Source organism: Pelophylax lessonae (assembly GCF_965119305.1).
Source record: "Pelophylax lessonae genome assembly, chromosome: 10".
NCBI lineage: Eukaryota > Metazoa > Chordata > Amphibia > Anura > Ranidae > Pelophylax > Pelophylax lessonae.
In genome coordinates, this window is record NC_138777.1 from 233325287 (window position 1) to 233350450 (window position 25164).

Below are 25164 nucleotides of genomic sequence, written 5' to 3' on the forward strand. Positions count from 1 at the left end.
CCCATCACTGCCTTGGACTAATGTCACCCTGGTGACTTTGCCGCTAGCAACACACTACTGTTGGCATAGTCATGCGGGAGAGAACTTCACTCTCCACCCACACTAAACAACATGGATGGAAACTACTCCAAAGGTCCCCAAGGCCAGTGTTGGGGGTAACTAGTTACAAAGTAACGGATTACAGTAACTACATTACTTTTTTTGGTAACAAAGTAATGTAACTAGTTACAATACTAATATTGGTAACTACACTACTTTACTAGGCTATAGGAGGTAACTACACTACTTTACTAGACTATAGGAACGCGCTTTCCTGCGTTACCCAAGCCGTGCGATACAATCGTTATTTCGAAGAATAGAGAGGGATGAAGTTTATGACTTTTTGTTGCACTTTATATGTTTTATTCTGTTTTTTCAGGTTTTTTTCTCATGTTTCCCAAAGCCTGTGTTTATACAATAAACTCTATGCAGAAAGAGCGTCATGTATCTTCTTCTACACGGTCAATTAAGAAAGAGGAGAGTAAAGTAATAAGTAGTGAAGTTACTTTTCAAATGCAGTAACTAGTAAAGTAATCTCATTACAATTTACAGAAGTAACTAGTAACTAGTTACATTTTTTGAGTAACTACCCCAACACTGCCCAAGGTACACACCTCCCAAAGAATAGCGCCCCCTCAAACGCCAGGGCCCATAGTCAGTAGGCAAGAGGCTAGCCTGCAGTCCCCTCCAAAAGCCCCTGTCCCAGTTGGGTCTGTCACATACATGTATTACAATATTAGGGAAATTAGTAAATCCTCATGATATGAACTACTGTATGTCTGTCTTCTATCGCGTTCTAAAATGGGGTAACCTATTTCTTCTTATTTTGTCTGCAGGAGATCGGGATCCCCAAGGAGGACCTCAGTTTTGAACATTTACATTTATTTTACAAACATTTGATGTTTGACCAGCAGAAGTCAGTAAGTTTCTATAAATTTCAGAAAACTGATATGCGAGACTCATAGAAAGGGATGTATTCACCTAGATGGCACACCTTCCTAGTGTTTGATAGTTTATACCAGGGGTCTCCAAACTTTCTAAACAAAGGGCCAGTTTACTGCCCTTTAGACTTTAGGGGGGCCGGACTTTGAGTAGAAAATGGTAACAGTGAAAAAAAATAATGCCCCATTGCTGGTGTCATTGAGAAGAATAAAGTCCCAACATTGGTGTCAGTGGACAAATAGTGCTTCATCATTGGTGTCAGTGGAGGAATAGTGCCCCATCATTGGTGTCAGTGGGAGGAATAGTGCCCCCTCATTGGTGTCAGTGGAGGAATAGTTCCTCATCATTGGTGTCAGTGGGAGGAATAGTTCCTCATCAGTGGTGTCAGTGGGAGGAATAGTGCCCTATCATTGGTGTCAGTGGGAGGAATAGTGCCCCATCATTGGTGTCAGTGGAGGAATAGTTCCTCATCAGTGGTGTCAGTGGGAGGAATAGTGCCCTATCATTGGTGTCAGTGGGAGGAATAGTGCCCCAACATTGGTGTCAGTGGAGGAATAGTGCTTCATCATTGGTGTCAGTGGAGGAATAGTTCCTCATCAGTGGTGTCAGTGGGAGGAATAGTGCCTCATCATTGGTGTCAGTGGAGGAATAGTTCCTCATCATTGGTGTCAGTGGGAGGAATAGTGCTTCCTCATTGGTGTCAGTGGAGGAATAGTTCCTCATCATTGGTGTCAGTGGAGGAATAGTGCCCCATCATTGGTGTCAGTGGGAGGAATAGTGCCCCATCATTGGTGTCAGTGGAGGAATAGTTCCTCATCATTGGTGTCAGCGGGAGGAATAGTGCTTCATCAATGGTGTCAGTGGAGGAATAGTTACTCATCAGTGGTGTCAGTGGGAGTAATAGCGCCTCGTATCAGTGGTAGAAATTTTGTCCCAAGGGCCATATAAAGGCAAGCAAAGGATCGCTTCTGGCCCTTGGGCTGCAGTTTGGAGACCTCCGGTCTATACAGTTGAAAAATATACACTGTATGGTCAAACATTAGTGGACACCTCACTGTCACACCTGTATGAGTTTGTTGGACATCCCATTCTAAAACCATGGATGATAATATGAAGTTGCCCCTCCCTGTGGCTTTTACAGCCTCCACTCTTCTCAGATAGCTTTCTATGAGATTATGGAGTGTGTCTGGGGGAATTTGTGCCCCTTTAGCTAAAAGAACAATTGTGAGGTCAGGGCCCTATGAAGGTAACTCAAGTTCCTCCACACCAAACCCATCAAACCATGTCTTTATGAAGCTAGCTTTGTACACCGGGGCACAGTCATGCTAGAAAGGAAAAAGACCTTCACCAAGCGATTACCACAAGATTGGAAGAATGCTCACAATCAGCATTCCAATTCATCTCATAGTGAAATCACTTTGAGATGAATTCGAACACTGATTGCGAGCGTTCTTCTAATCATGTGGAGGTTTTCCAAGGATCTCTCCTTCCGATAGTTTGGAGAAGGACCTTTTCTGTTCCACCATGACTGTGCCCCTGAGAACAATGCCATGGTTTGGTGAGTTTGGTGTAGAGGGACTCAAGTAGACTGCACAGAGCCCTGACCTCATCCCTACAGAACACCTTTCACTTTGAGATATATTGGAACGCTGATTGCGAGGGTTCTTCTAATCTTGTGGACTTCTTTAGTGTTCGGTAGGGATGAGGTCAGGGCTCTAAGCAGGCTACTTGAGTCCCTCTACACCAAACTCACCAAACCATGTCTTTATGGAGCTGGCTTTGTACTCAGGGGCACAATCACTGTGGAACAGAAAAGGCCCTTCTCCAAACTATCAGAAGGAGAGATCCCAAATGCCATACATCCAGCAAAGTGTATAGAAAAAGCAGCCCCAGGCCACACCTTCTACGCATTTCGTCCTGCCCACAGGGCTTAGTCATGGAGATCTAGTCTTGGTCTTGGTCTTGGTTTTGCTCGCCTAAACTATTACCACAAAATTGAAAGAAGTCCACAAGATTGGAACGCTCGCAATCAGAGTTCCAGTATATCTCATAGTGAAAGGTGTTCGGTAGGGATGAGGTCAGGGCTTTTTGCAGGCTAATTGAGTCCCTCTACACCAAACTCACCAAACCATGTCTTTATGGAAATGGCTTTGTACTCAGGGGCACAGTCAAGGTAGAACAAAAAAGGGCCTTCTCCAAACTATTGGAAGGAGAGATCCTTGGAAAACGTCCACATGATTAGAAGAACGCTCGCAATCATCTTTCAATATATCTCATAGTGAAAGGTGTTCGGTAGCGATGAGGTCAGGGCCCTGCGCAGGCTACTTGAGTCCCTCGAAACCAAACTCACCAAACCATGTCTTTATGGAGCTGGCTTTGTTCTCAGGGGCACAGTCATGGTGGAACAGAAAAGGCCCTTCTCCAAACTATTGGAAGGAGAGATCCCAAATGCCGTACATCCAGCAAAGTGTATAGAAAAAGCAGCCCCAGATCGCACCTTCTACGCATTTTGTCCTGCCCACAGGGCTTAGTCATGGAGATCTGGTCTTGATCTTGGTTGCCTAAACTATTACCACAAAATTGAAAGAAGTCCACAAGATTAGAAGAACGCTCGCAATCAGCGTTCCAATATATCTCAAAGTGAAAGGTGTTCAGTAGGGATGAGGTCAGGGCTCTGTGCAGTCTACTTGAGTTTCTCTACACCAAACCATAATATGTTCTTCTTTTCTTTAGATTCTGGATGAATTCAAAAAAGATTCTTCAGTATTTATTTTGGGGTAAGATATCATCTTTCATATGCAATGTGCTTGGGCAACATGAAACTCCTACATTCCATCATTTTTCCTTTTGTTGATTGATTTGCTGAATTCTTGCGGCTGCAACAACGCTCAGTCTATGTAAACGAATGACAGGCTGACAGCCTCCGCCGCTGTTCACAGTTAGGGATGATTGTTCGAGTGGAACTATGGGCAAAATGATAAAAATTGTTCAGTATTAAAAAATAAAAGACATTTTATTTCTTTTCAATCAGAAACTTAGGGATATATCACACAAAAATATCACATATTCCTACTTCCTGTGCTTTGTGAAGAGCGTTCCTCTGAATATAGACAGCTGATTGACTCAGAGGAGGGACATATATTTATAATAGTCAATGTGGGCTATGTGGGACTTTAAGTGAGACACCAGCAGGTATGCCCAGCGTCTCCATCCCGGTATCGGAAAAAACAAATTGAAAAGGATTAAAAGAGGTGCATGGAAGCCAGCCAGCCCCCAGTCTGATGTACTCACCCTCCAGTCTGCCACCAACCAAGTAGACCTGTCTCACTATATAAATAAAGAACAGGGGTTTAGTTGACACGCATTTGCAAACGCATGTGTAAGCTGCAGAGCCACGACACGGCACCCTGTTTTATCTGCAGTCCTAACACTTTTAAATTTGAGTGTCTCCACTCTGTGAGCACATGGCTGCTAATGGATGGATAGGAGGCATATTTATAATAGTTGCCTACAAAATCCCATAAAGGGGTAAAAATTTTTTTTGATTTGATGCATTGGGGATGGTTGCAATATATATAAAACTATAATAGTAAATAGATAATATATATATATATAGATAGATAGATAGATAGATAGATAGATAGATAGATAGATAGATAGATAGATATAAACAAAATGAATAAAATTAATATAATATATAATATAATTAATTATAATAAAATATATATTATAATTGATTAAAATATCATATATAATATATATATATATATATATATATATATATATATATATATATATATATATATATATATATATATATATATATATATATATAGTACTTGCCTACAAAATCCCATAAACATAGAAACATAGAAACATAGAATGTGTCGGCAGATAAGAACCATTTGGCCCATCTAGTCTGCCCAATATATCTGAATCCTATGAATAGTCCCTGGCCCTATCTTATATGAAGGATATAAAGGAGTAAAACTAAGATAACTAAACTATACAAAATAATTTCTATAAAAATATAATTTTTTAATTTAAATAATTTTTCATAAATACAAAATGTATGCATAAGAATTTAAATCAATAAACAATTTATGCAAAATAAATTATATAAATAAATAATTTATGCAAAAGCATTTATACAAATAAATAATTTTTACAAAATAAATTATATAAATAAATAATTTATATAAATATTTAATAAAAAATCATTTGTATAAATAAATAATTTGACTAATCTAACTTATATAAATAATGTATGCAAAATACGTTATTAAATATAAATTAAATAACTCATACAAAACAATTAATATAAATAAATAGTTTACATAATATAACATAAATAAATAATTTATGCAAAATAATTTATATAGACAAATAACTTATACAAAGTAATTTATATAAATAAACTATTTATATAAAACAATTTATATAAAGAATCCAATTGTACAAAATTATGTAAATAAATAATTTATACAGAATTTATATAAATAAATAATTTGTATAATCTAACATATATAAATAAACAATGTACGCAAAATTAAATTATATAAATAAATAACTTACATTATCTAATATAAGTAAATATCTTATGTAAAATAGTTTATAAAAAATAAATAAATAAAGCAGAATAGTTTATATAAATAAATAATTAATGCAAAATAATGTATATAAATAAATAATTTGTATAATCTAACTTATATAAATAAACAATGTACTCAAACTAAATTATATAAATGAATAACTTACATAATCTGATAAAAGTAAATATTTTATGTAAAATAGTTTATAAAAATTTATATAAAATAGTTTATAAAAAATAAATAAATAAAGCAGAATAGTTTATATAAATAAATAATTAATGCAAAATAATTTATATAAATAAATAATTTGTATAATCTAACTTATATAAATAAACAATGTATGCAAAATTAAATTATATAAATAAATAACTTACATTATCTGATATAAGTAAATATTTTATGTAAAATAGTTTATAAAAAATAAATAAAAAAAGCAGAATAGTTTATATAAATAAATAATTAATGCAAAATAATTTATATAAATAAATAATTTGTATAATCTAACTTATATAAATAAACAATGTACGCAAACTAAATTATACAAATAAATAACTTACATAATCTGATATAAGTAAATATTTTATGTAAAATAGTTTATAAAAAATAAATAAATAAAGCAGAATAGTTTATATAAATAAATAATTAATGCAAAATAATTTATATAAATAAATAATTTGTATAATCTAACTTATATAAATAAATAAATGTATGCAAACTAAATTATATTAAAAAAATAACTTATACAAAATAATTTTTATAAATAAATAACTTACATAATCTAACTGATATGAGTAAATACTTTATGTAAAATAATTTATATAAATAAATAATGCAAAATAGTTTTTATAAATAAATAATTTATGTAAAATAATTTATATAAATAAATAAATTGTATAAATTAACCTATATAAATACAGTAAACCCTCGCTCCATCGCGGTTCCGTTTTTGCGGTCCCGGTATATTGCTGTTTTTTTTGTAATGTTATTTTACTATATAAATCATTAAAAATGAAATATTTTTGTGTTTTCCATAGCTCTTGCTATGTCTCTCACTATCTTTTATGTGTTTAAATGAGTTTCTATTGTTTTAAAAGTGTGTTTAAAGACCTTAAAATGCTTTTACACGTACAGTGACAGTAAAAAAAATCATGCCTACAATGCATTTTAATAGGGTTTTTCTATTTCGCGGATTTTCACTTTTCGCGGCTGGGTCCGGAACGTAACCCCCGCAATGGAGGGGGGTTTACTGTATATAAATAAATAAGTAATGTATAAAAAATTATTTATATAAATAAACAATTCATACCAAATTACTTAAATAAATAAATTACTTAAACAAAAACAAAAATAAAATGTAAATTAACTTGAAGAAAAGACATTTTAGTTTCTCTTTGGCTATTCTTATGTGTTTGACATGACACCCCCGTTGTGTTTTTTCCCCCCCAGAAACGTGGATCGTTCGGACGCCTCTGCAGTCCATTTACATGACTTTCAAAGGTTCCTTCTGCACGAGCAACAGGTGAGGAGACGGCGCCGTTCGGTGTCTTTGTTTCCAGAGTGGAATAATCCCGGATTCCAATTAAAGCGGCGTGCCGGGATTATGTGCGGCTCTGTGATCTGGGGAGCTGGAGGCTTTTACAAGATAAAGGATTCCATCTGAATGTTATTAGCTGACGCCGGATAAAATGGGAGAATAAATATAATTCCCCTCCCAGGCGACACGCAGGTGTGACTTTATGTGCTTTAATAGACTGCAAGGAAGGTTTAAAGGGGACATCTGTGTAATATTTTTGTTTTTAATTTGGCCCCTGCTGGAGACCCCTCCAGGCCCCTCATATCTCCTCCTGGTTAGCAAACTTATTTATATATTTGATAATAAAGCCCAACAGAAGCGTAATACATTCTGGGCACATCAAAATAAAAGGTGTATAATGGTTGTTTTCTTTAGAAAGTAGCCACAGCCTTAGTAGCAGGCCTGTCCTCTGCCAGCATGCTGTACAGATGGCCCCTTGTGGAAACAGTGGTCTCTCTGCAAAGGGCAGTCACCCTCTTCTTTTTTATATTGCTTCCCTTTTGTGAAATCCTTGGTGATCCTGCCAGTCCCTCTGCTTTCCTATTGCAAACTGATCACGCTAGGCTTAGAAGTACATCCATCCCAGCGTGAGCAGTTTTCTGGCTGTGCTGAGAGAAGAGCCTGCCTGTTATCCAATGATCAGACTTGTGCTGTTACATCTTCCTGCACAACTAATCACTGGTAGGATCAGTGTGCTGCTGTTTCTCCACCTCCTGCTGACACGCCCTCCCCTGCAGTCTCCACCCCCATCTCTCCAAGCAGCTGAGAACAGAGGTCATGTGATCACTTGTAAAAAAAAAAAGTATTTATTAGTGTGTATTAGTAGTATGTATTAGAGTGTGTGTATATATGTATATATATATATATATATATATATGTGTGAATAAATGTATATATATATGTGTGTGTGTGTATGTATATATATACTGTATATATATATATGTATATATTTATTTATATATATATTTATATACTGTGTGTTTTATATATATATTTATATATATATATATATATATATATATATAGATATATATATACTGTATATACACTATATTATCAAACGTATTGGGACGCCGGCCTTTACATGCACATGAACTTTAACCTCTTGCCGACCTCCAGCAGTACATATACTGCGTCAGGTCAGCTCTGTCCCACGAAACGATGTAACTGTGCATCGCTTCACGGGACCACAAGTGGGGTCGCGCGTGTGCCGCCTGGGGGGAGCCAATCAGCAGGTCATCTTGGAGGTATTTGGGGTCGTTATGTTGCAATACTGCCCTGTGGCCCAGTCTCCGAAGGGAACAGAAGGGGGGTTTGAGGAGGAGGACACAGGGGGGGCTGGAAGAGGAGGACAAAGGGGCCAGAGTAGGAGGATGCAAGAGGGGCTTGAAGAGGAGGACACAGGGGCCGGAGGAGGAGAAGGACACGGGGGGGGGGGGGGCTGGAGGAGGAGGACACAGAGGGGGCTTGAGGAGGAGTACACAGGGGGTGGAGGATGAGAAGGAAACGGGGGGCTCGAGGAGGAGGACACAGGGGCCGGAGGAGGAGGACACGGGGGGGGGGGGGGGGGCTGGAGAAGGAGGACACGGGGGGGTTGGAGGAGAAGGCCACAGGGGCGGAGGAGAAGCACACAAGGGGCTGGTGGAGGAGAACACAGGGGGCCTGGAGGAGGAGGGCACAAGGGCTGGAGGAGGAGGACACAGGGGACAGTCTGGGATTATCAGTGTGGTGGGTGGGACAGTTGTAAGCACCGATCTCCCTGTATGGCTTTTCAGCTGACAGCCACGGGAGGGAGAGGAGAAGCGGCTGTCAGCTACTTCACTGAAAACTATACAGGGAATTGGGTGTTTGCAACTGTCCCCCCCGCCCCACCGATCATCCCCCACTGTGAACCAAGGGTTCATCCATGGGTGAAGTGTGGGTCACAGTGGGCCCCCCCAGGGGCCCGAGTGCAGTGAACACCCTGCACACATGGATGATATGCTACTGCATGTATGGGCAGGCTGGTTGAACATCCAGCCTGTTGGGTTTTTCCTGAAAACATCAAGGCCTCTGATGGCGGGAAGGCTCTGCCATTGTCAAAACACATAGGCGTGCGCACAGGGTGTGCCAGGTGTGCATGGGCACACCCTAATCACCCCTTGTGGTGCAGATTCCCCCTGTTTAGACCCCTGATATTTCACCAAAGCTCCCTAACTGTGCTAACAAAAAAAAATAAAATTGTAAAAAATAATAAAAAATAGCAATAGAACTACAGACACCGATCTCTACCCTACTGACACCATCAGTATATACACATGGATATGTGTTTGGGCTTTGGGGTGCACACCCTAATGCAATAGGCTGTGCACACCTATGTCAGAACACAATAGCTAAGCGGGACGGATTCCCCCATTTACCTCGAATGTGTGAATGGGGGAATTGGAACTTTTTTTTTCCGTTCAACCCGCTGGATAAGACAGTACAGCCGACCCCTTCTGCTCAGCAGATGCCTGGGCCCCCCTTTTGAACTTATGGGGCCTAGGCCCAGTATAGGAGGGCTGGCTGTACTGCCTTATCAGCGGCCCTGCAAACAGCTCTAGCAGACTTATGATCCTGCACTCCAAACTCTACTAGTGCCATCTACTGAGCAGCCTTTGTATTGCAGCCTCCATACCATAAACCTCTCCAGAACTCTCAGCAGACACACAAGTTATTCTGAAATTCTTCTATTGTAGCAAAGTGTTTGTTCTGTTGATCGCATGAACCTAAAGAGCGAGAAACAAAAGACATCATGTAAATGACTGAACAGTACGTGTCTTTATGGCTAGCAGACAAACACAAGCCGTTTTGAATATTCAGCCTCCCTCTATTGTACAGCAGGGAAGCTCCGCAATCCCTCCGCCACCATTTAACATTTCCTATGCAAATAAAGACGGTGCGGGCCACCGAGAGCACGATTCGTTCCCGGCGTCTACAATGGCACCTCAACGCCGCCGTTATTATCGAGATGCTCCAAGATTAGTCATGCCGGGCTGTTTTGCATATGAAAATGGAAAGTTGCTTTCTGTAGGGAAGGGGCGCCGGGTCCACACACTGACTCCCATTGTCCTGGTATTTGCATGGAATAATTATCTCCCCGGTTAGGGGGCCTTTCGCTGCCCTCTTGGCCGATCCCGTAGATAGTAAGCTCCATAGTTACCTCTTGTTTGTTCAAATCATAAGTCTTATTTATATTCCTGTTCTGCACTCTGGTAAATGAAGGAAGGGCTGAAGGGGACAGGGTTGTGCTACTGCGAGGCTAATGAATTTTTTATTGTCACAGCGCAGGAACAAATAGAACATAAAGTGGAACTCTAGGCAGGCAGCTGAATACATATACAGTATGTGAACTGACTGATCTGACAGAGTGGTTTTTCCTGTTCAGCCGCGTTCAATGGTGTGACGCCCTTCTAGTTTGGCTGTTGGGTAAATTTAGATTTTTGGCTTCTACTGTAATCACAGAAGCAGTAATTGTTTAGTCTGTTCAGGGTATCACAAGTTTGATTGCTTCCCCCTTCCTCTAGAAGGAGCTTCTAGAACCTAGGGCAAGAAAATTCAAATACCTGAGCTGAATATTTAGTAGGGCCTAGCCAATCTCTGGAGAGTTGTGCCCAGATAGTGGCCATCTCCCCCCTGTGGGGATGGGGCCATGAGCTCATGGGAAGGGGGACAGCTTGACTTTGGATTCTTGGACTGGATGCTGGAGGTTGTATCTCTGGACTAATCATTGCAAGGATCTGTGAGTAGAGCCAAGCCCCCTGTGTTGCAGTGTCTGGTGGTCCCTCAGCTGCAAGAAGCTAGAGAGATTCAGCCTATTTCTGCTAAACCTGTCCAGTAGTCAGGGGCGAACTGCGGCCGCTCTGATGCCCCAAAAAAAGGTTACACCGATTTCTGCCGCAGACATGCCTAAAGGCTTCCTGAAGAAGAGGAGTAAAAGGTCCCCATTGGTGTCCTACCAAGTATGGGACGAGGACAAAGCACAGGGTCTCCCCCTCCCCCAGCATGGATGGTGTACAAGCAGAGGCTGGCTCCGTGCCCCACCAGGGGCTCTTCTCTCCCAGACAGCCCCAACCGAGCTGCCCCGGCTCCCCCCTGCAGCCCACTCCTGGCCAGTTCTTGAACCCAGAGTAAGGTGCTGTCAAGCCCGTTGCGCCCAGTAAGCAGAGAGTTCCTGGAGTCGAGTTCCTTCCTGGGATGGGGGTCAGGAGGAGATAGAAGAAGGGGAGCGGGGGGGGGGGGGGCAATTCGCTGCACCATGGGCCTCTGGGTTGTACTTGCCCCCTGGGCCAAAAGATGCCAGTCAGCCCCTGCCAGCAATCCCCCCAGTTCCCAGCCAGTAGCAGATACTGTTTTGCATCAAGTGCTTTGGAGTATCATATATCCCACTATCAGTTACTTAGCAAAAAAATACATCTCTGGACTGTTTATTGTGCCTTAATGGATGAGATACTGCCATGTGCCTGGCTGTCTGCACTGATTAGAGAAAGAACCTGTGCACTTCTACGGCAGCTCCTACGAGGTCAGCACTACATTTGTGATTCCCACTACCTTGTCAAATTGGTGACACCAATTCTTTAATCTTTGGAATTGCTGTCTCTTGTGTCAGCTGCCTTCTCTTTGGATGGCAGGTTAGTGTCATTGTCCAGTGAGCAGACTGGTAAGAAAGGAAGCTGCAAGTCTGAAGAAGGAAGTAGTGGTGGTCTCTCTCTCTCTCTCTCTCTCTCTCTCTCCCTCTCTCTCCCCCCCCCTCTCTCTCTCCCCCCCCCTCTCTCTCTCTCTCTCTCTCTCTCTCTCTCTCTCCCTCTCCCTCTCTCTCTCTCCCTCTCTCTCCCCCCCTCTCTCTCTCTCTCCCTCTCTCGCTCTCTCTCTCTCCCTCTCTCTCTCTCTCTCCCTCTCTCTCTCTCCCTCTCTCCCCCCCCCACTCTCTCTCTCTCTCTCCCTCTCCCCCCCCTCTCTCTCTCTCTCCCCCTCTCCCTCTCTCTCCATCTCTCTCCCTCTCTCCCCCCTCTCTCTCTCTCTCTCTCTCTCCCTCTCTCCCTCTCTCTCCATCTCTCTCCCTCTCCCCCCCCCTCTCTCTCTCTCTCTCCCTCTCTCTCCCTCTCTCCCCCCCCTCTCTCTCTCTCTCCCTCTCTCTCTCTCCTGACTCTTTGATGCATCGGTTTTCTGTATGGGAGAGCCAACAATGAGCCGGTAGTTGTGTCCAGGAACATCTCTTCTACATTGCAAACACAAAAGCAATAGGGTATGTAGCGTAGTGGTCCTCAAAAATGACTTTTACAGATAAAGACTTCATGGTATCCATCGAAAAAAAGAAAAATAGAGGAGAGGCAGGAGAGTCCTTTGCTGTAGTAAGTTGGCAATGTTGTAAGATGGGTATGGAGTCCTGGAAAAAAGGGAAAAACATACTTAAATTTTATGAATGTTATGAATAACCAGATACTGTATGATGGTAAATGCAACCTTCCAGGTACACTTGTGGAGAATACCAATTTCTGTGCCGGAAATGGGAGGTTGCTTTTGATGACTTGGGAAACCCAATCCAAGGCACTCGTGGAGGACATCAAGATGGTCTGAAGAACTTGTTAGTGATAGAAAAAACCTGTCAATGTGTTGTATGGTAGAAGCACCTGTGGTTGTGTAGAATAACAGTCATAGAGGGTTGTGATTACCATGAGCATTTATTTATTACACTAAAAAAATGTGTCTTCTGTATGGGAGAGATAGAACCTGTACCTGTTTCCAGGAACATCTCTTCTACAATACAAACACAAAAGCAATAGGGTCTGTAGGGTGTGGTCCTAAAAAATGAGTTGTGGAGATAAAGACTCTGTAGTATCCATCGGGAAAAAGTAAAAAAGAGGAGAGGGGAGAGAGACATTTGGTGTATAGGAAGTTGGCAATGTTGTTAGATGTGTATGGAGTTCTGGAAAATATGAAAAAAAAACTTACATTTTATGAGGTTGTGAATAACCAGATTTATTGGTAAATGGTACACTTCCAGGTACGCTTGTGGAGAATACCTGTCTCCATGCTGTAAATGGGAGATTACATTTGATGCCTCAGAAAACCCAATCCTAGGTCCTCATGGAGAACATCAGGATGGTCTGAAGAACTTGTTAGTGGTAGAAAAAAAAAACTGTCAACAGCTTTAATGGCAGAGGTGCATGTGGTTGTGTTGAATAATAGTCATAGAGGGGTTGTGGTCATCGTGGTTAATAAGTGAGAATCCATTTATCAAATTAAAAGATGTGTCTTCTACAAAGTATATGAGAGGGACATCAAAGAACCTCTGCGGTTTTCATTGAAAATAAGAGGAGAGAACCCTTTGGCAAAGTTGTTAGATGTGTACAGATTTCTGGAAAGTTGTGAACAACCAGATTTAATAGTAGAGGTACAATTGTGGAGAACACCCCCATCTCCGTACAGGAAATGGGAGGTTGCGCTCAATGCCCTTGGAACCCCAATCCTAGGTCCTCATGGGGGATATCAGGTTGGCCTGAAGCTTGTTAGCAGTAGAAAAAATCTGTCAATGTCTTGTATGGTAGACGTGCCAATGGTTATGAAGAATAATAGTCTTAGAGCAGTCGTAGTCATCGTAGTTAGTAAGTGAGAATTTATTTATTAGACTAAAAGATGCGTCTTCTGTATGGGAGAGACTTTAAAGAACCTGTAGTTAAGTCCATCTCTTCTACATTACAGACACAAAAGCAATAGGGTCTGTAGGGTGATGGTCCTCAAAAATAATTTGTGGAGATAAAGACTCTGCTGTATCCATCGGAAAAAAAAAAAGACGAGAGAGGAGAGAACCCTTTGGCAAAGTTGTTAGATGTGTACAGAGTTCTGGAAAGTTGTGAACAACCAGATTTATTAGTAAATGCAACCTTTGAGGTACAATTGTGAAGAACACCCCCATCTCCGTACATGAAAGCGGAGGTTGCACTCAATGCCCTTGGAACCTCAATCCTAGGTCCTCATGGGGAATATCAGGTTGGTCTGAAGAGCTTGTTAGTAGTAGAAAAAAATCTGTCAATGTCTTGTATGGCAGAGATGCCCCTGGTTATGAAGAATAATAATCTTAGAGCAGTCGTAATCATCGTAGATAGTAAGTGAGAATTTATTTATTAGACTAAAAGATGCGTCTTCTGTATGGGAGAGACATCAAAGAACCTGTAGCTGTGTCCAGGAACACCTCTTCGTCATTGTAAGTGCACACATAATAGAGTCTGTAGGGTGGTGGTCCTTGAAAATTAGTTGTGGAGATAAAGACTCGGTGGTATCCATCGGAAAAAAAGAGGAGAGGCGAGAGATCCTATTGATGTTTTAGGTTGGCAGTGTTGTTAGATGTGTATGGAGTTCTGGAAAAAAGGGAAAAAACACATATAATGAGGTTGCAAATAACCAGATATGCAACCTTCCTGGTATGCTTGTGGAGCCAGGGGAGGACTGGGCCAGGGGGCAGGGGGGCAATTGCCTCCTGGGCCACTCTGATGCCCCATAAAAAGGATGCACGGCTTCTGCCACAGACATCCCTAAAGGATTAGTGGTGAAGAGAAGTAAAAAGTCCCCATTGCTGACCTACTGAAAGCAAGTTGAAGACAAGGACAAAGCGCAGGCCTCCCCCCGCTCAGCATGGATGGTGTAAACTGTGTCTGAGCAGAGGCCAATTCTATGCCCCACTGGAGACTCTCCTTCCCCAGCCACCCCCAACCGAGCTGTCCCAGCTCCCCCCCAACCTCCCCCTGCTGGCCAGGTCGGGAACCCAGATTCAGCCGGTAAGTAGAGAGTATCTGTAGCAGGGCGATAGCTTGGGATGGGGGTTAGGAGGAGGATTGGGAGAGTGGGTGAGAGTAAGTGGGAGGGGGGGGACGAGTCGCTGCACCATGGGCCTCTGGTTTGTACTTGCCCCCTGGGCCGAAAGTTGTCAGTCTGCCCCTGTGTGGAGCATAACCCTTTTCTTCAAGAAAGGAGAGAAAGCACTTGATGCCTTGAGAAAGCCAATCCTAGGTCCCCATGGGGAACATCAGAATGGTATCAAGGACTTGTTAGCGGTAAAAAGAATTGTCAGTGGCTTGTATGACAGAGGTGCCTGTGGTTGTGTAGAATATTAGTCACAGAGGGGTCGTGGTCATCGTGGTTGGTAAGTGAGCATTTATTAATTAACCAAAAGACATGGCACGATGACCACGACTACTCCTCTATAATTATTCTTTTACACAACCACAGGTGCCACACAAGCCACTGACGAGTGCATAAACAATTTGGGGTTCTGTATCAACAGACAGTAATTTAAAAAATCTGAAAAAAATAAATTTGAAGGAAATTATGGGAGGAATACTCATAATAAGGGTTAGTTAAGTTAGTTAAGAGGTAACATAGGGAAAATTCTTTTTACTTGCAAGGTTGCTGGACCTAGCTTTAAGCAGAGGTAAAGGGATTCCACTTTGGGGAGATTTAACCTTTTTTCCTGTCCATTTGTTTGACAAATTAGGAATTGTGGGAAAATCTCCCTAAAAGGGTCACAGAGAACATTAAAAACCCAACATAGGTTCAAAGCCGCCCTGCCCAAAACGACTAAATAGAGTATTCTGGAGTTAGATTTTAAAATGGAACTTCAGCTTTATTTTTGGGTTTTTTTCCCCATTTTTGTCCCCCCACCTCTTGTGTAAAAAAAAAAAAAAATCAAAGGTCTGCTTATTTTCTCTGTGCTCCAGTGCTACCCCCCTGCTTCCTCCCCAGTCCAGTGTCGGTTGTCTTCTTCAGGCAGGACAGCAGTCAGGTCATTCTGCCCATGAGCCCAGCATGTCATTTACACCCCCTTCCCCCAGGGGGCATTTTATTCATGGGTTTACAGTATTCCAGGATTGAGCGGAGCTCAAACCTGGAAGAATGCCCCCTGCTGGAGAAAGAAGAGGAAGTACTTGTGACATCCCCTGACCTTCAAAAAGATGGCAGAAAAAAAGGTGTGTATAGGGTTAAAAAAAAAAAAAAAACACTAGGGTGGGAGCAGGTGTAGCATTGGGGGTTATATGCCTGGAATTTCGCTTTAAAAAGATACAAGGAACTGTACAGAGCGAATGCACTAAACATTATTTTTATACTGTTGATCTTACTGAAAGGAATTTGTATCTTATTGTTCCTCCATGTTTCCTATAGGAGTCCTCAGCCCAGGATCTTAACAAAGTCCGCGAGCGGATGACAAAGTTTGTAGATGACACTATGAGAGAGACGGCAGAGCCCTTTCTCTATGTAGACGAGGTAAGCAGCAGCGAGCTTTCAAACCACCCAAGATAAATCAGTTTGATCGTTTTTAAGTAGCGGAGGAGGGGTTGTTCAACAATTAAAGTCCAACTGAAGTCTCAACTTTTTCTTTCTCTTTATAGTCTTCTAACACTATGTTATGATTTTCAACCAACCTTCACTCAGAATTACCCTAAAGTACCTTTCTCTGAGTGGAAACATTGTCTCTGTTCTCACCCTCCGGTGCTCTATGCTTGCAGAGCTGGGTAGCAGCCACACCCCTCATCACAAGTGCCCTCACACAGACTTGCATTTCAGAGAAATAGAGGGGGGTGTGTCTGGTCAGGTCTTTTAGAGCCTCTGTTTCCCAGACGACGCTTGTTATGGAGAAACGCGTTGGGCGGGGCCACACACGTGATGTCATTCCACACACCGAGAGGGCTCTATGGCGGTGTTTGTGTTATGCTGTACATGCCGTTCGTATCTAAAGCCTGATGTAAGTGCATTTTAGTCATTTTAACCACTTAAGAACCAAGCCCATTTCTGACACATGTTTTTTACAAGTTAAAATCCATATATTTTGTTAGAAAATTTACTTAGAATCCTCAAACATTATATATAGAAAACGCATACGTAAGTCGCTCCCGCGAATGAAAACGGTGTTCAAATCAGACATGGGAGGTATCACCGCGATCGTCAGAGCGAGAGCAATAATTCTAGAAAAAGACTTCCTCTGCAACTTTAAACTAGTCCGTTAAAATGTTTTAAGCATCGCCTATGGAGATTTTTAAGTACGTAGTTTATGTGTATATATTTATATACAAAGTGTGTGTGTGTGTGTATATATATATATATATATATATGTGTATATATATATATATATATATTTTTTTTTTTTTTGCAAAGACGCTGAAGAACAAAATGGCGGTTGTTGCAATATTTTTTGTCCCGCAGTATTTGCGCAGCGGTCTTTCAAACGCAATTTGTTTGGGGAAAAAATACATTTCACTAAATTTAAAAAAAACAGTAAAGTTAGCCCATTTTTTTTTTGTATATTGGGAAAGATGATGTCACGCTGAGTAAATAGATACCTAACAAGTTACGGTTTACAATTGCACACACTGGTGGAATGGCGACAAACTACGGTACCTAAAAATCTCCATAGGCGAAGCATTAAAAGTTTTTTAATGGTTACCAGTTTAAAGTTACAGAGGAGGTGTTTTTCTAGGATTTGATGATCGCAGCGATACCTCACATGTGTGATTTAAACACAGTTTTCATTTGCGGGCGCGACTTACGTATGGGTTTTCTTTGGTGCGTGAGCTCACGGCGACGGGGGCTCTTTCAAATTTTTTTTTCCTATTTATTTTATTTTATTTTTTATTTGAAACATTTTTTAAAAAAAAAATTAAAAAATCTGATCACTTTTATTGATGTCACAAGGAGAAAAGGGCCTCTGGCATCAGTGGGAAGTGTCGGGGGGGGGGGGGGGGGGGGGGGGCTCTTCATTTTTTTTGCACCGGGTCCCTGAAGTAGGGATCGACCGATTATCGGCAAAGATGATGTATCGAGAGACGATATGCACTTTCCCCGATATATCGGAATCGGCCCCAGAGGTTACTGATATTGCCGATATTTCGGGAAAGTGCTTGTACCGGAGTGATGGCTGCAGCTAGAGGCATCACCCCGGTACCGGCGTCCATAGCCGACGGTCGGCTGTCTTGTAATGACAACCAATGCGGCTGAAAGCTGCTCGGTTGTCATTACAAGGAGCGGGAGGGGACGCCCCCCCCCCCTCCCGCCGCCTTCCGTGGCTCGCCTGGGTCTCCTGTCCCACCAGGAGACCCAGTCAACCAGCCTGCACGGCCGCTGAACACCCGATCAAAGCCACATTCGGCTCTGATCAGGTCTCCATGGAAAAACCTGGAAGTGATGTCATGATATCACTTCCGGGTATTCGGCGCCAGATTAAAAAAAATGACAGCATTCAAAACAGCCAAACTTGGCGTTTTGAATGCTTTTATGCTCAGAGGAGGGGTTTGGGGTCTTTTAGACCCCCAGATTCCTCCGCAAGAGTACCTGTCAAGTAAAAAAAAAAAATGTTTTTTAAATGTACGAAAATATCGTCCAATACCGATACGCGATGACCAAAGTATCGGTATCGGCAATGAAAAAACGATAACCGTCGATCCCTACCCTGAGGGTTCTAGTTTCGCCTTTTAGAGTTGACTGGGCTGTGTGGTCGCCCTCTGGTGCCTATTGGACTGCACAGTTATGTTTAGACACACTGAGCTATGGCCATACCAGCAAAGTAGAAATGACAATATCAAAAAATGGAGGCTCTAAGTATCATTTCCATCTGATTGAATATTTCTGCGACTTTAGTCGGCTTTGTCCTGCATGAGCAAAGCACAGGTGCACTTTAAAGAGCCAAGACCTTTCTCTCTTTAATGAGGACATCTTATTCTCCTTTCTTGTGTCTCTGAATCTTTTACAGTTCCTGACCTACTTATTTTCCAAAGAGAATAGCATCTGGGATGAGAAATACGATGAGATTGCAGTCCAGAATATGAATAATCCTCTGTCACATTATTGGATTGCTTCCTCGCACAACACGTGAGTAATGATGGGGCTTTAATCCTCTGGGCAACCCAGGCACATCGCATTTAAATGCATTGGGAATACTTCTAAGGTAATACGAAAGAAATGCAGAAAAGTCGGAAGAAGAACTCCGGGAATTTTCTGTATTGAATGCTTACGTTGGTCCAGCTTAGCACAATGTGAGTCTGAATATCTCCTACCTGATGGGCTGCTGGAGAAGCTAAAAATCACTGTAGTTGTTGCCGCTACTTCACTGATAGGGGAGATATAAGGCTTTACCCTGGCATGTACCACATCTGATAAGTCAGTCAAAGGTTTCGGTAGTTACCTACTGTTGATCACGTGTAAACATGGAGCGACGCTCAAAGCTGGAGGCTAACAGGTGTTCACAAAGTGGGAGCAGGAGTCAGGCACTAATTCAGAAGGGTGGACAAATGTGGTATTAGACACCACTCAAACCAACCCAGTGCTTCAGATGTAGATATGACTGTGTATGGCCCCAGTCAGTGCTGCTCCGGCCATGCCCCCTAAAATGTTTTGCCCCGGCCCCCACCTGCCAGGGCTCTGTGACCAAGCCAGACAGGCGGGGCGAAACATGTGCGGGGGGCGTGGTTGGAGTGGTGCTGACTGAGGCCATACACAGCCATATCCATATCTGAAGCACTGGGTTGGTTTGAGCGGCGTCTTATCCCACATATGTCCAAGTACCTACTGCTATGATGATGTGGTGCCACCAACCATGAAACATTTTGCTGTCTGTAGACACCTATAGAGAACCACTCAAGTCAAGGCTTATTCAAGAATCTGAGCAGGCTTACTTGGATAAAGCTAATTTTTGTCCTTTTTCTTTATCTTTACTTTATTTGAGCTTGATCTTTCAGGTTTAGAGCCAGAGGTCACCTGAAGATGCTTTGTCAGCTATCTGACCCCGTACATTGCTTCTCGGCTCCTAAGTGCAAGGCAGTGTCAACCAGAGCCTCATAGGAGGGACTTGGAGATGACTTGTGGTCTCTTTACTTTGCCACTCCTATGCACACAGGAGTCAGGAGACCATGTCTGAGGTCAAAATTAGATTGTCTGGAGCTGGGACTCAAGAACTTGGTCTAGATAGGTGTAGCTAGTAGTGGAGAAGCCAAAAAATCACTGTAGTTGTTGCCGCTACTTCACTGATAGGGGAGTTATAAGGCTTTACCCTGGCATGTACCACATCTGGTCAGTCAAAGGTTTCGGTAGTTACCTACTGATGATCACGTGTAAACATGGAGCGACGCTCAAAGCTGGAGGATAACAGGTGTCCCTACCGGTATTCACAAAGTGGAAGCAGGCGTCCGGCACTAATTCAGAAGGGTGGACATATGTGGTATTAGACACCACTCAAACCAACCCAGTGCTTCAGATATGGATATGACTGTGTATGGCCCCCAGTCAGTGCTGCTCCAGCCATGCCCCCTAAAATGTTTTGCCCCACCTGCCGGGGCTCTGTGACCAAGCCAGGCAGGCGGGGCGAAACATGTCCAGGGGGCGTGGCTGAGGCCATACACAGCCATATCCATATCTGAAGCACTGGGTTGGTTTGAGCGGCATCTTATCCCACATCTGTCCAGGAACCTACTGCTATGATGATGTGGTTCCACCAACCATGAAACATTTTGTTGTCTGTAGACACCTATAGAGAACCAGCCATGTCTAGGCTTATTCAATAATCTAAATATGCTGCTGAGCAGGCTTACTTGGGTAAGGCTCATTTTGTCCTTTTTTTAGCTTTACTTTCTTTGAGCTTGATCTTTTAGGTTAAGAGCTAGAGGTCACCTGAAGCTGCTTTGGAAGCTATCTGGCCCCATACATTGCTTCTCGGCTCCTAAGTGCAAAGCAGTGTCAACCAGAGCCTCATAGGAGGGACTTAGAGATTACTTTTGGTCTCTTTACTATGCCACTCCTATGCACACAGGTGTCAGGAGACCATGTCTGAGGTCAAAATTAGATTGTCTGAAGCTGGGACTCAAGAACTTGGTCTAGATAGGTGTAGCTAGTAGTGGTTAGTTATTTTCAACTGGAGTTGTTCTGTAATGCTGAAGACATGTTTTTGTTTCTCTGAGCAACTTGTTGTTCTTTATGGAAGATACAAAGGTGTGGAGCTTAGGCCCTGGACAGTGCGGGAGGCCAGGGAGGAGAAGACCTGCACCTTGGAAGAGCCAGCTGTAGTCTTCCTATCCCTTATGGAGGTTGGGGGCTAGGGAGGATTGCAGAAAGCCTTTTAGGCCAGGTCAAGAGCTCCTGAGGGAGGCTATCCCCCTGGAGGGTTCTGGGAGAGGTGTACCAAGAAGGAGGTGACTACAGTCCAGTCCTGTGAGTACTAATGACCCTGGGTGGAGGAGACACTGTTAGACGAACAAATGGCTGCTAAAAGTGCTGCACATGCTTTCACATGTGACTACTGCGGACTGTCCACTAAATGTGATTGACTATGTAATGTCAAGTGATTCCAGAAAGTATGTCAATGTGATGTGACTGTTATGCCATTTCCTGAAATCCATCAGTAAAGTGCAGCAAAACTAATTCTTGAGTGGACATTCCTTCCTTAAGATGTAAAGGTCAATGGCCTGGAAAAGGGTTGCCAGCTCATCTCTTTAAACCCGAACACATATAAAATACTTAGGTTCTGAGGCTAATTTAATGCAGATAAGGTACTAATGCCTCGTTTCCACTGAGTGGTACGGTATGGTTCGGTTCAGTACGGTACGGTTCGGAACGGTACACCTTGCGTTTCCACTGCCAATAGTACCCTTTCATGATAGACGTGGTGTAGCAGGAAAGCTGTGATAGACGATTCTCTGTCAACCAATCAAAGTTCTGCAGAGTGTAGCTCCACCCTGTTGGTAAGGTACTAATGTGCTTGGTACCCCAACGAAAGGGTCCCAAAAAAGTGGTACGGTACGGTTCGGAATTAGGGTACCATTCACAATGGAAACAGCAAAAATAGCGTACCGAACCGAACCATACCGCTCAGTGGAAACGAGCCATTAGCGTACCATACTGTACCGAACCGTACCGTACCGCTCAGTGGAAACGAGCCATTAGCGTACCGTACCGAACCGTACGGCTCAGTGGAAACGAGCCATTAGCGTACTGTACCGAACCGTACCGCTCAGTGGAAACGAGCCATTAGCGTACCGTACCGTACCAAACCGTACCGCTCAGTGGAAACGAGCCATTAGCATACCATACCGTACCAAACTGTACCGTACCGCTCAGTGGAAACGAGCCATTAGCGTACCGTACCGAACCGTACCGTACCGCTCAGTGGAAACGAGCCATAAGTGAGTTTAATTGCCACCTTACAAAACCAAAGAACCTGTGTGTTTAATAGGTGTTTGGTTTTAAAGGGATGAGGTGTCAACTCAAGCCTGGAATGTCACGCAGAGGCCTCTGGCATGGAGCGGGGCACAATGTGACGGAGGGTTCGACCTCAGTAGGAGAGACAGAATTCTAGCAGGACAGGAACTGAGGTAGGGACTTGTGCTCAAAGCCCCTTTTATAGGTGGACCTGATTAATTTGGATGGTGCAGCATTTGGTCTTGCAGCCTAATCATGGCTCCCTCTGTAATCCTCATGAATTGGATTGTTTTATAGATAAAAGGACTTCTTTACCATAACCATTAAAAGTGTATTGGTTCTCTTTTTTTCCACTTTTAATATGAAAAAATGGCTGGCAATGTTAAGTGCTTGTAAAACACAGAGGTATGAATGGACGCTAAAGCTAAAAAAACAGGTTTGGAAAACCATCCATCTGCAGAGTTATAATATTTAGATTCTTCAGTTTAGTTTATTGATGACTGGTTCTCCTCAGCTATTAAATAATGTAAAAAAGTACCAGTGCACTGGAACGAGTCCTTGCAAAAGCATAGAGCGCCAAACAAAAAACATGACGGTCACGGTGACACTTTTCAGCCTAAATGGCCTTGGTTATAGCTACGACTGAGGTAATCCGGGCTGAAATGCATCAATGCGATTGTCCTGTTTGTTTGGAGCTATTTGATTTTTGGACTCATCTCCATATCCCGCTACTCTTCCACATTATTTTTTGGCTTATGAGTTGATAGGAGCCGTGACCGAGTCCCCTATACAACCCGAGTGGGACATGGAGGTAGAACATTCTTATTTAGCTTCTCTTTAGGTACGTCAGGGAAGATTTCTCCTCCAGCGACCCTGAAAAATATCGGAAGCCAACGGCTGATTCATCTCGCCAGCATCTGTCAAAACTTGAAATATCTAATTGCGAGTGGACTGACCCTTTAAATGACTATATAATAAGGGACACAAGCGTTTCCAGAAATGCGGGATGAGAACCCCTCCGCACCTGGGGCATTCTTCCCAGCCCTGACCCCTCTTTGTGTTTCCTGTCCAGGTATTTAACCGGAGACCAGCTGCGTAGCGAGTCCTCTACAGAAGCCTACGTGCGCTGTCTGCGGATGGGATGCAGGTGTATTGAACGTAAGCATGAAATGATTTCATTGTTATTTAATGGGGAACTATGCTAATTGTGCCGCCACTCTGCTTTCTGGTCATTGTTACCCAGCTGATGGAGGTTCTGATAGACGTGACCTGAGATAAAGGAGACCACCAGGCAGAAGAAGAACTTGACGGTGGAAGAGTTTACATTGTTGTATATCTGTTTCTTTTTTCTGCCTAATGCTGCAAAATGGGAAGCGGGATCAGAATAGATGCGAAAAATAGCAAAAAAATGTTTTATGTTTTTATCAAATTTTCTTTTTACATAAATGCTGCAGTTGCAGAAAAATCTGCAGTTATAATTTTCCCAACTCCTCTGTTTCAGGACACAGCAGACAGTTAGGCCCCATTCACAACTGGCGGCCCGTCGGTGGACTCCATTCTTCTCAGTGGGGGATCGATCCACCGATCTCCCACTAAGCAGGCGGATGGCAGCTCTGTCTCTGCGCTGTGTGCGGAGACAGAGCTGTCAGGTCCCAGCTGTTCTCTATTGGGGAATCGGATGAGAACAGATCATCTGTCCGTTCTCATCCGATCCCATCCGATCCACTGGACGGATGGAAAATAGGGTTTCCATCCGTCCAGATTTGAGGGATCGGATCGGATGTCAGCGGACATGTCTCCACTGACATCCGATACCCCATAGAGATGCATGGGGCATCCGTTCAGATCCGCAAAAAAAATGGACAGGCGGATCTGAACGGTCCTCATGTGTGAAAGGGGCCTTATTCAGTAGCCTACCCCAGAGTGGGCCTCAACCTTAAAGGATATCTCCTACTTTAAAGAGTTTCAATAAGCAAACTGAAATAAATGACGAATACACTATATTACCAAAAATATTGGGACACCTGCCTTTACACGCACATGAGCATCCCAGTCTTAGTCCGTAGGGTTCAATATTGAGTTGGCCCACCCTTTGCAGCTATAACAGCTTCAACTCTTCTGGGAAGGCTGTCCACAAGGTTTAATAGTGTGTCTATAGGAATGTTTGACCAATTTTCCAGAAGCATATTTGTAGTCAGGCACTGATGTGGACAAGAAGGCCTGGCTCACAGTTTCCGCTCTAATTCATCACAAAGGTGTTCTATGGGTTAAGGTCAGGACTCTGTGCAGGCCAGTTAAGTTCCTCCACCCCAAACTCGCTCATCCATGTCTTTATGGACCTTGCTTTGTACACTGGTGTGCAGTCATGTTGGAACAGGAAGGGGCCATCCCTAAGTTGTTCCCATAATGTTGGGAGTATAAAATTGTCCAAAATGTCTTGGTACCTCACAAATGAAATTCTGGAAAAAGGGTCAAACATTCCCATAGACACACTCCTAAACCTTGTGGACAGCTTTGCCAGAAGAATTGAAGCTGTTATAGCTGCAAAGGGTGGGCAATCTCAAAATTGAACCCTACGGGCTAAGACTAAGATGCCATTAACATTCATGTGTGTGTAAAGGTAATATAGTGTATGTCACCAGGGATGAGCCAAACTTTTTTAGGTTTGGGATCTCCCTGCCGTAATCCTGACACGTTTTCTGTCCTCATGGAAGTTTTGGGTGTTCTTGCTCTCTCTGTTTAGAAATAGAAAGCAAGCAGGGATGGTGGAAGCTCTTTATAATGGACACAACAGGTGTACAGATACAAGAAATCAGCACAGGGATG

The 25164-nt window shown here is 42.8% G+C and overlaps 1 protein-coding gene across 5 annotated transcripts in view; it reads left to right on the forward strand.

The window, feature by feature from the left end:
* PLCG2 (phospholipase C gamma 2) overlaps positions 1 to 25164 on the forward strand; it is a 237264-nt gene that overhangs the window by 117528 nt on the left and 94572 nt on the right. For all 5 annotated transcript variants that reach the window (XM_082269676.1, XM_082269679.1, XM_082269680.1 and 2 more), the window contains exons 7-12: positions 876 to 959; positions 3715 to 3758; positions 7020 to 7092; positions 16321 to 16422; positions 18902 to 19020; positions 23411 to 23496. In XM_082269676.1, coding sequence (XP_082125802.1) covers positions 876 to 959; positions 3715 to 3758; positions 7020 to 7092; positions 16321 to 16422; positions 18902 to 19020; positions 23411 to 23496 — 508 coding nt within the window. The remainder of the gene's footprint in view (positions 1 to 875; positions 960 to 3714; positions 3759 to 7019; positions 7093 to 16320; positions 16423 to 18901; positions 19021 to 23410; positions 23497 to 25164) is intronic.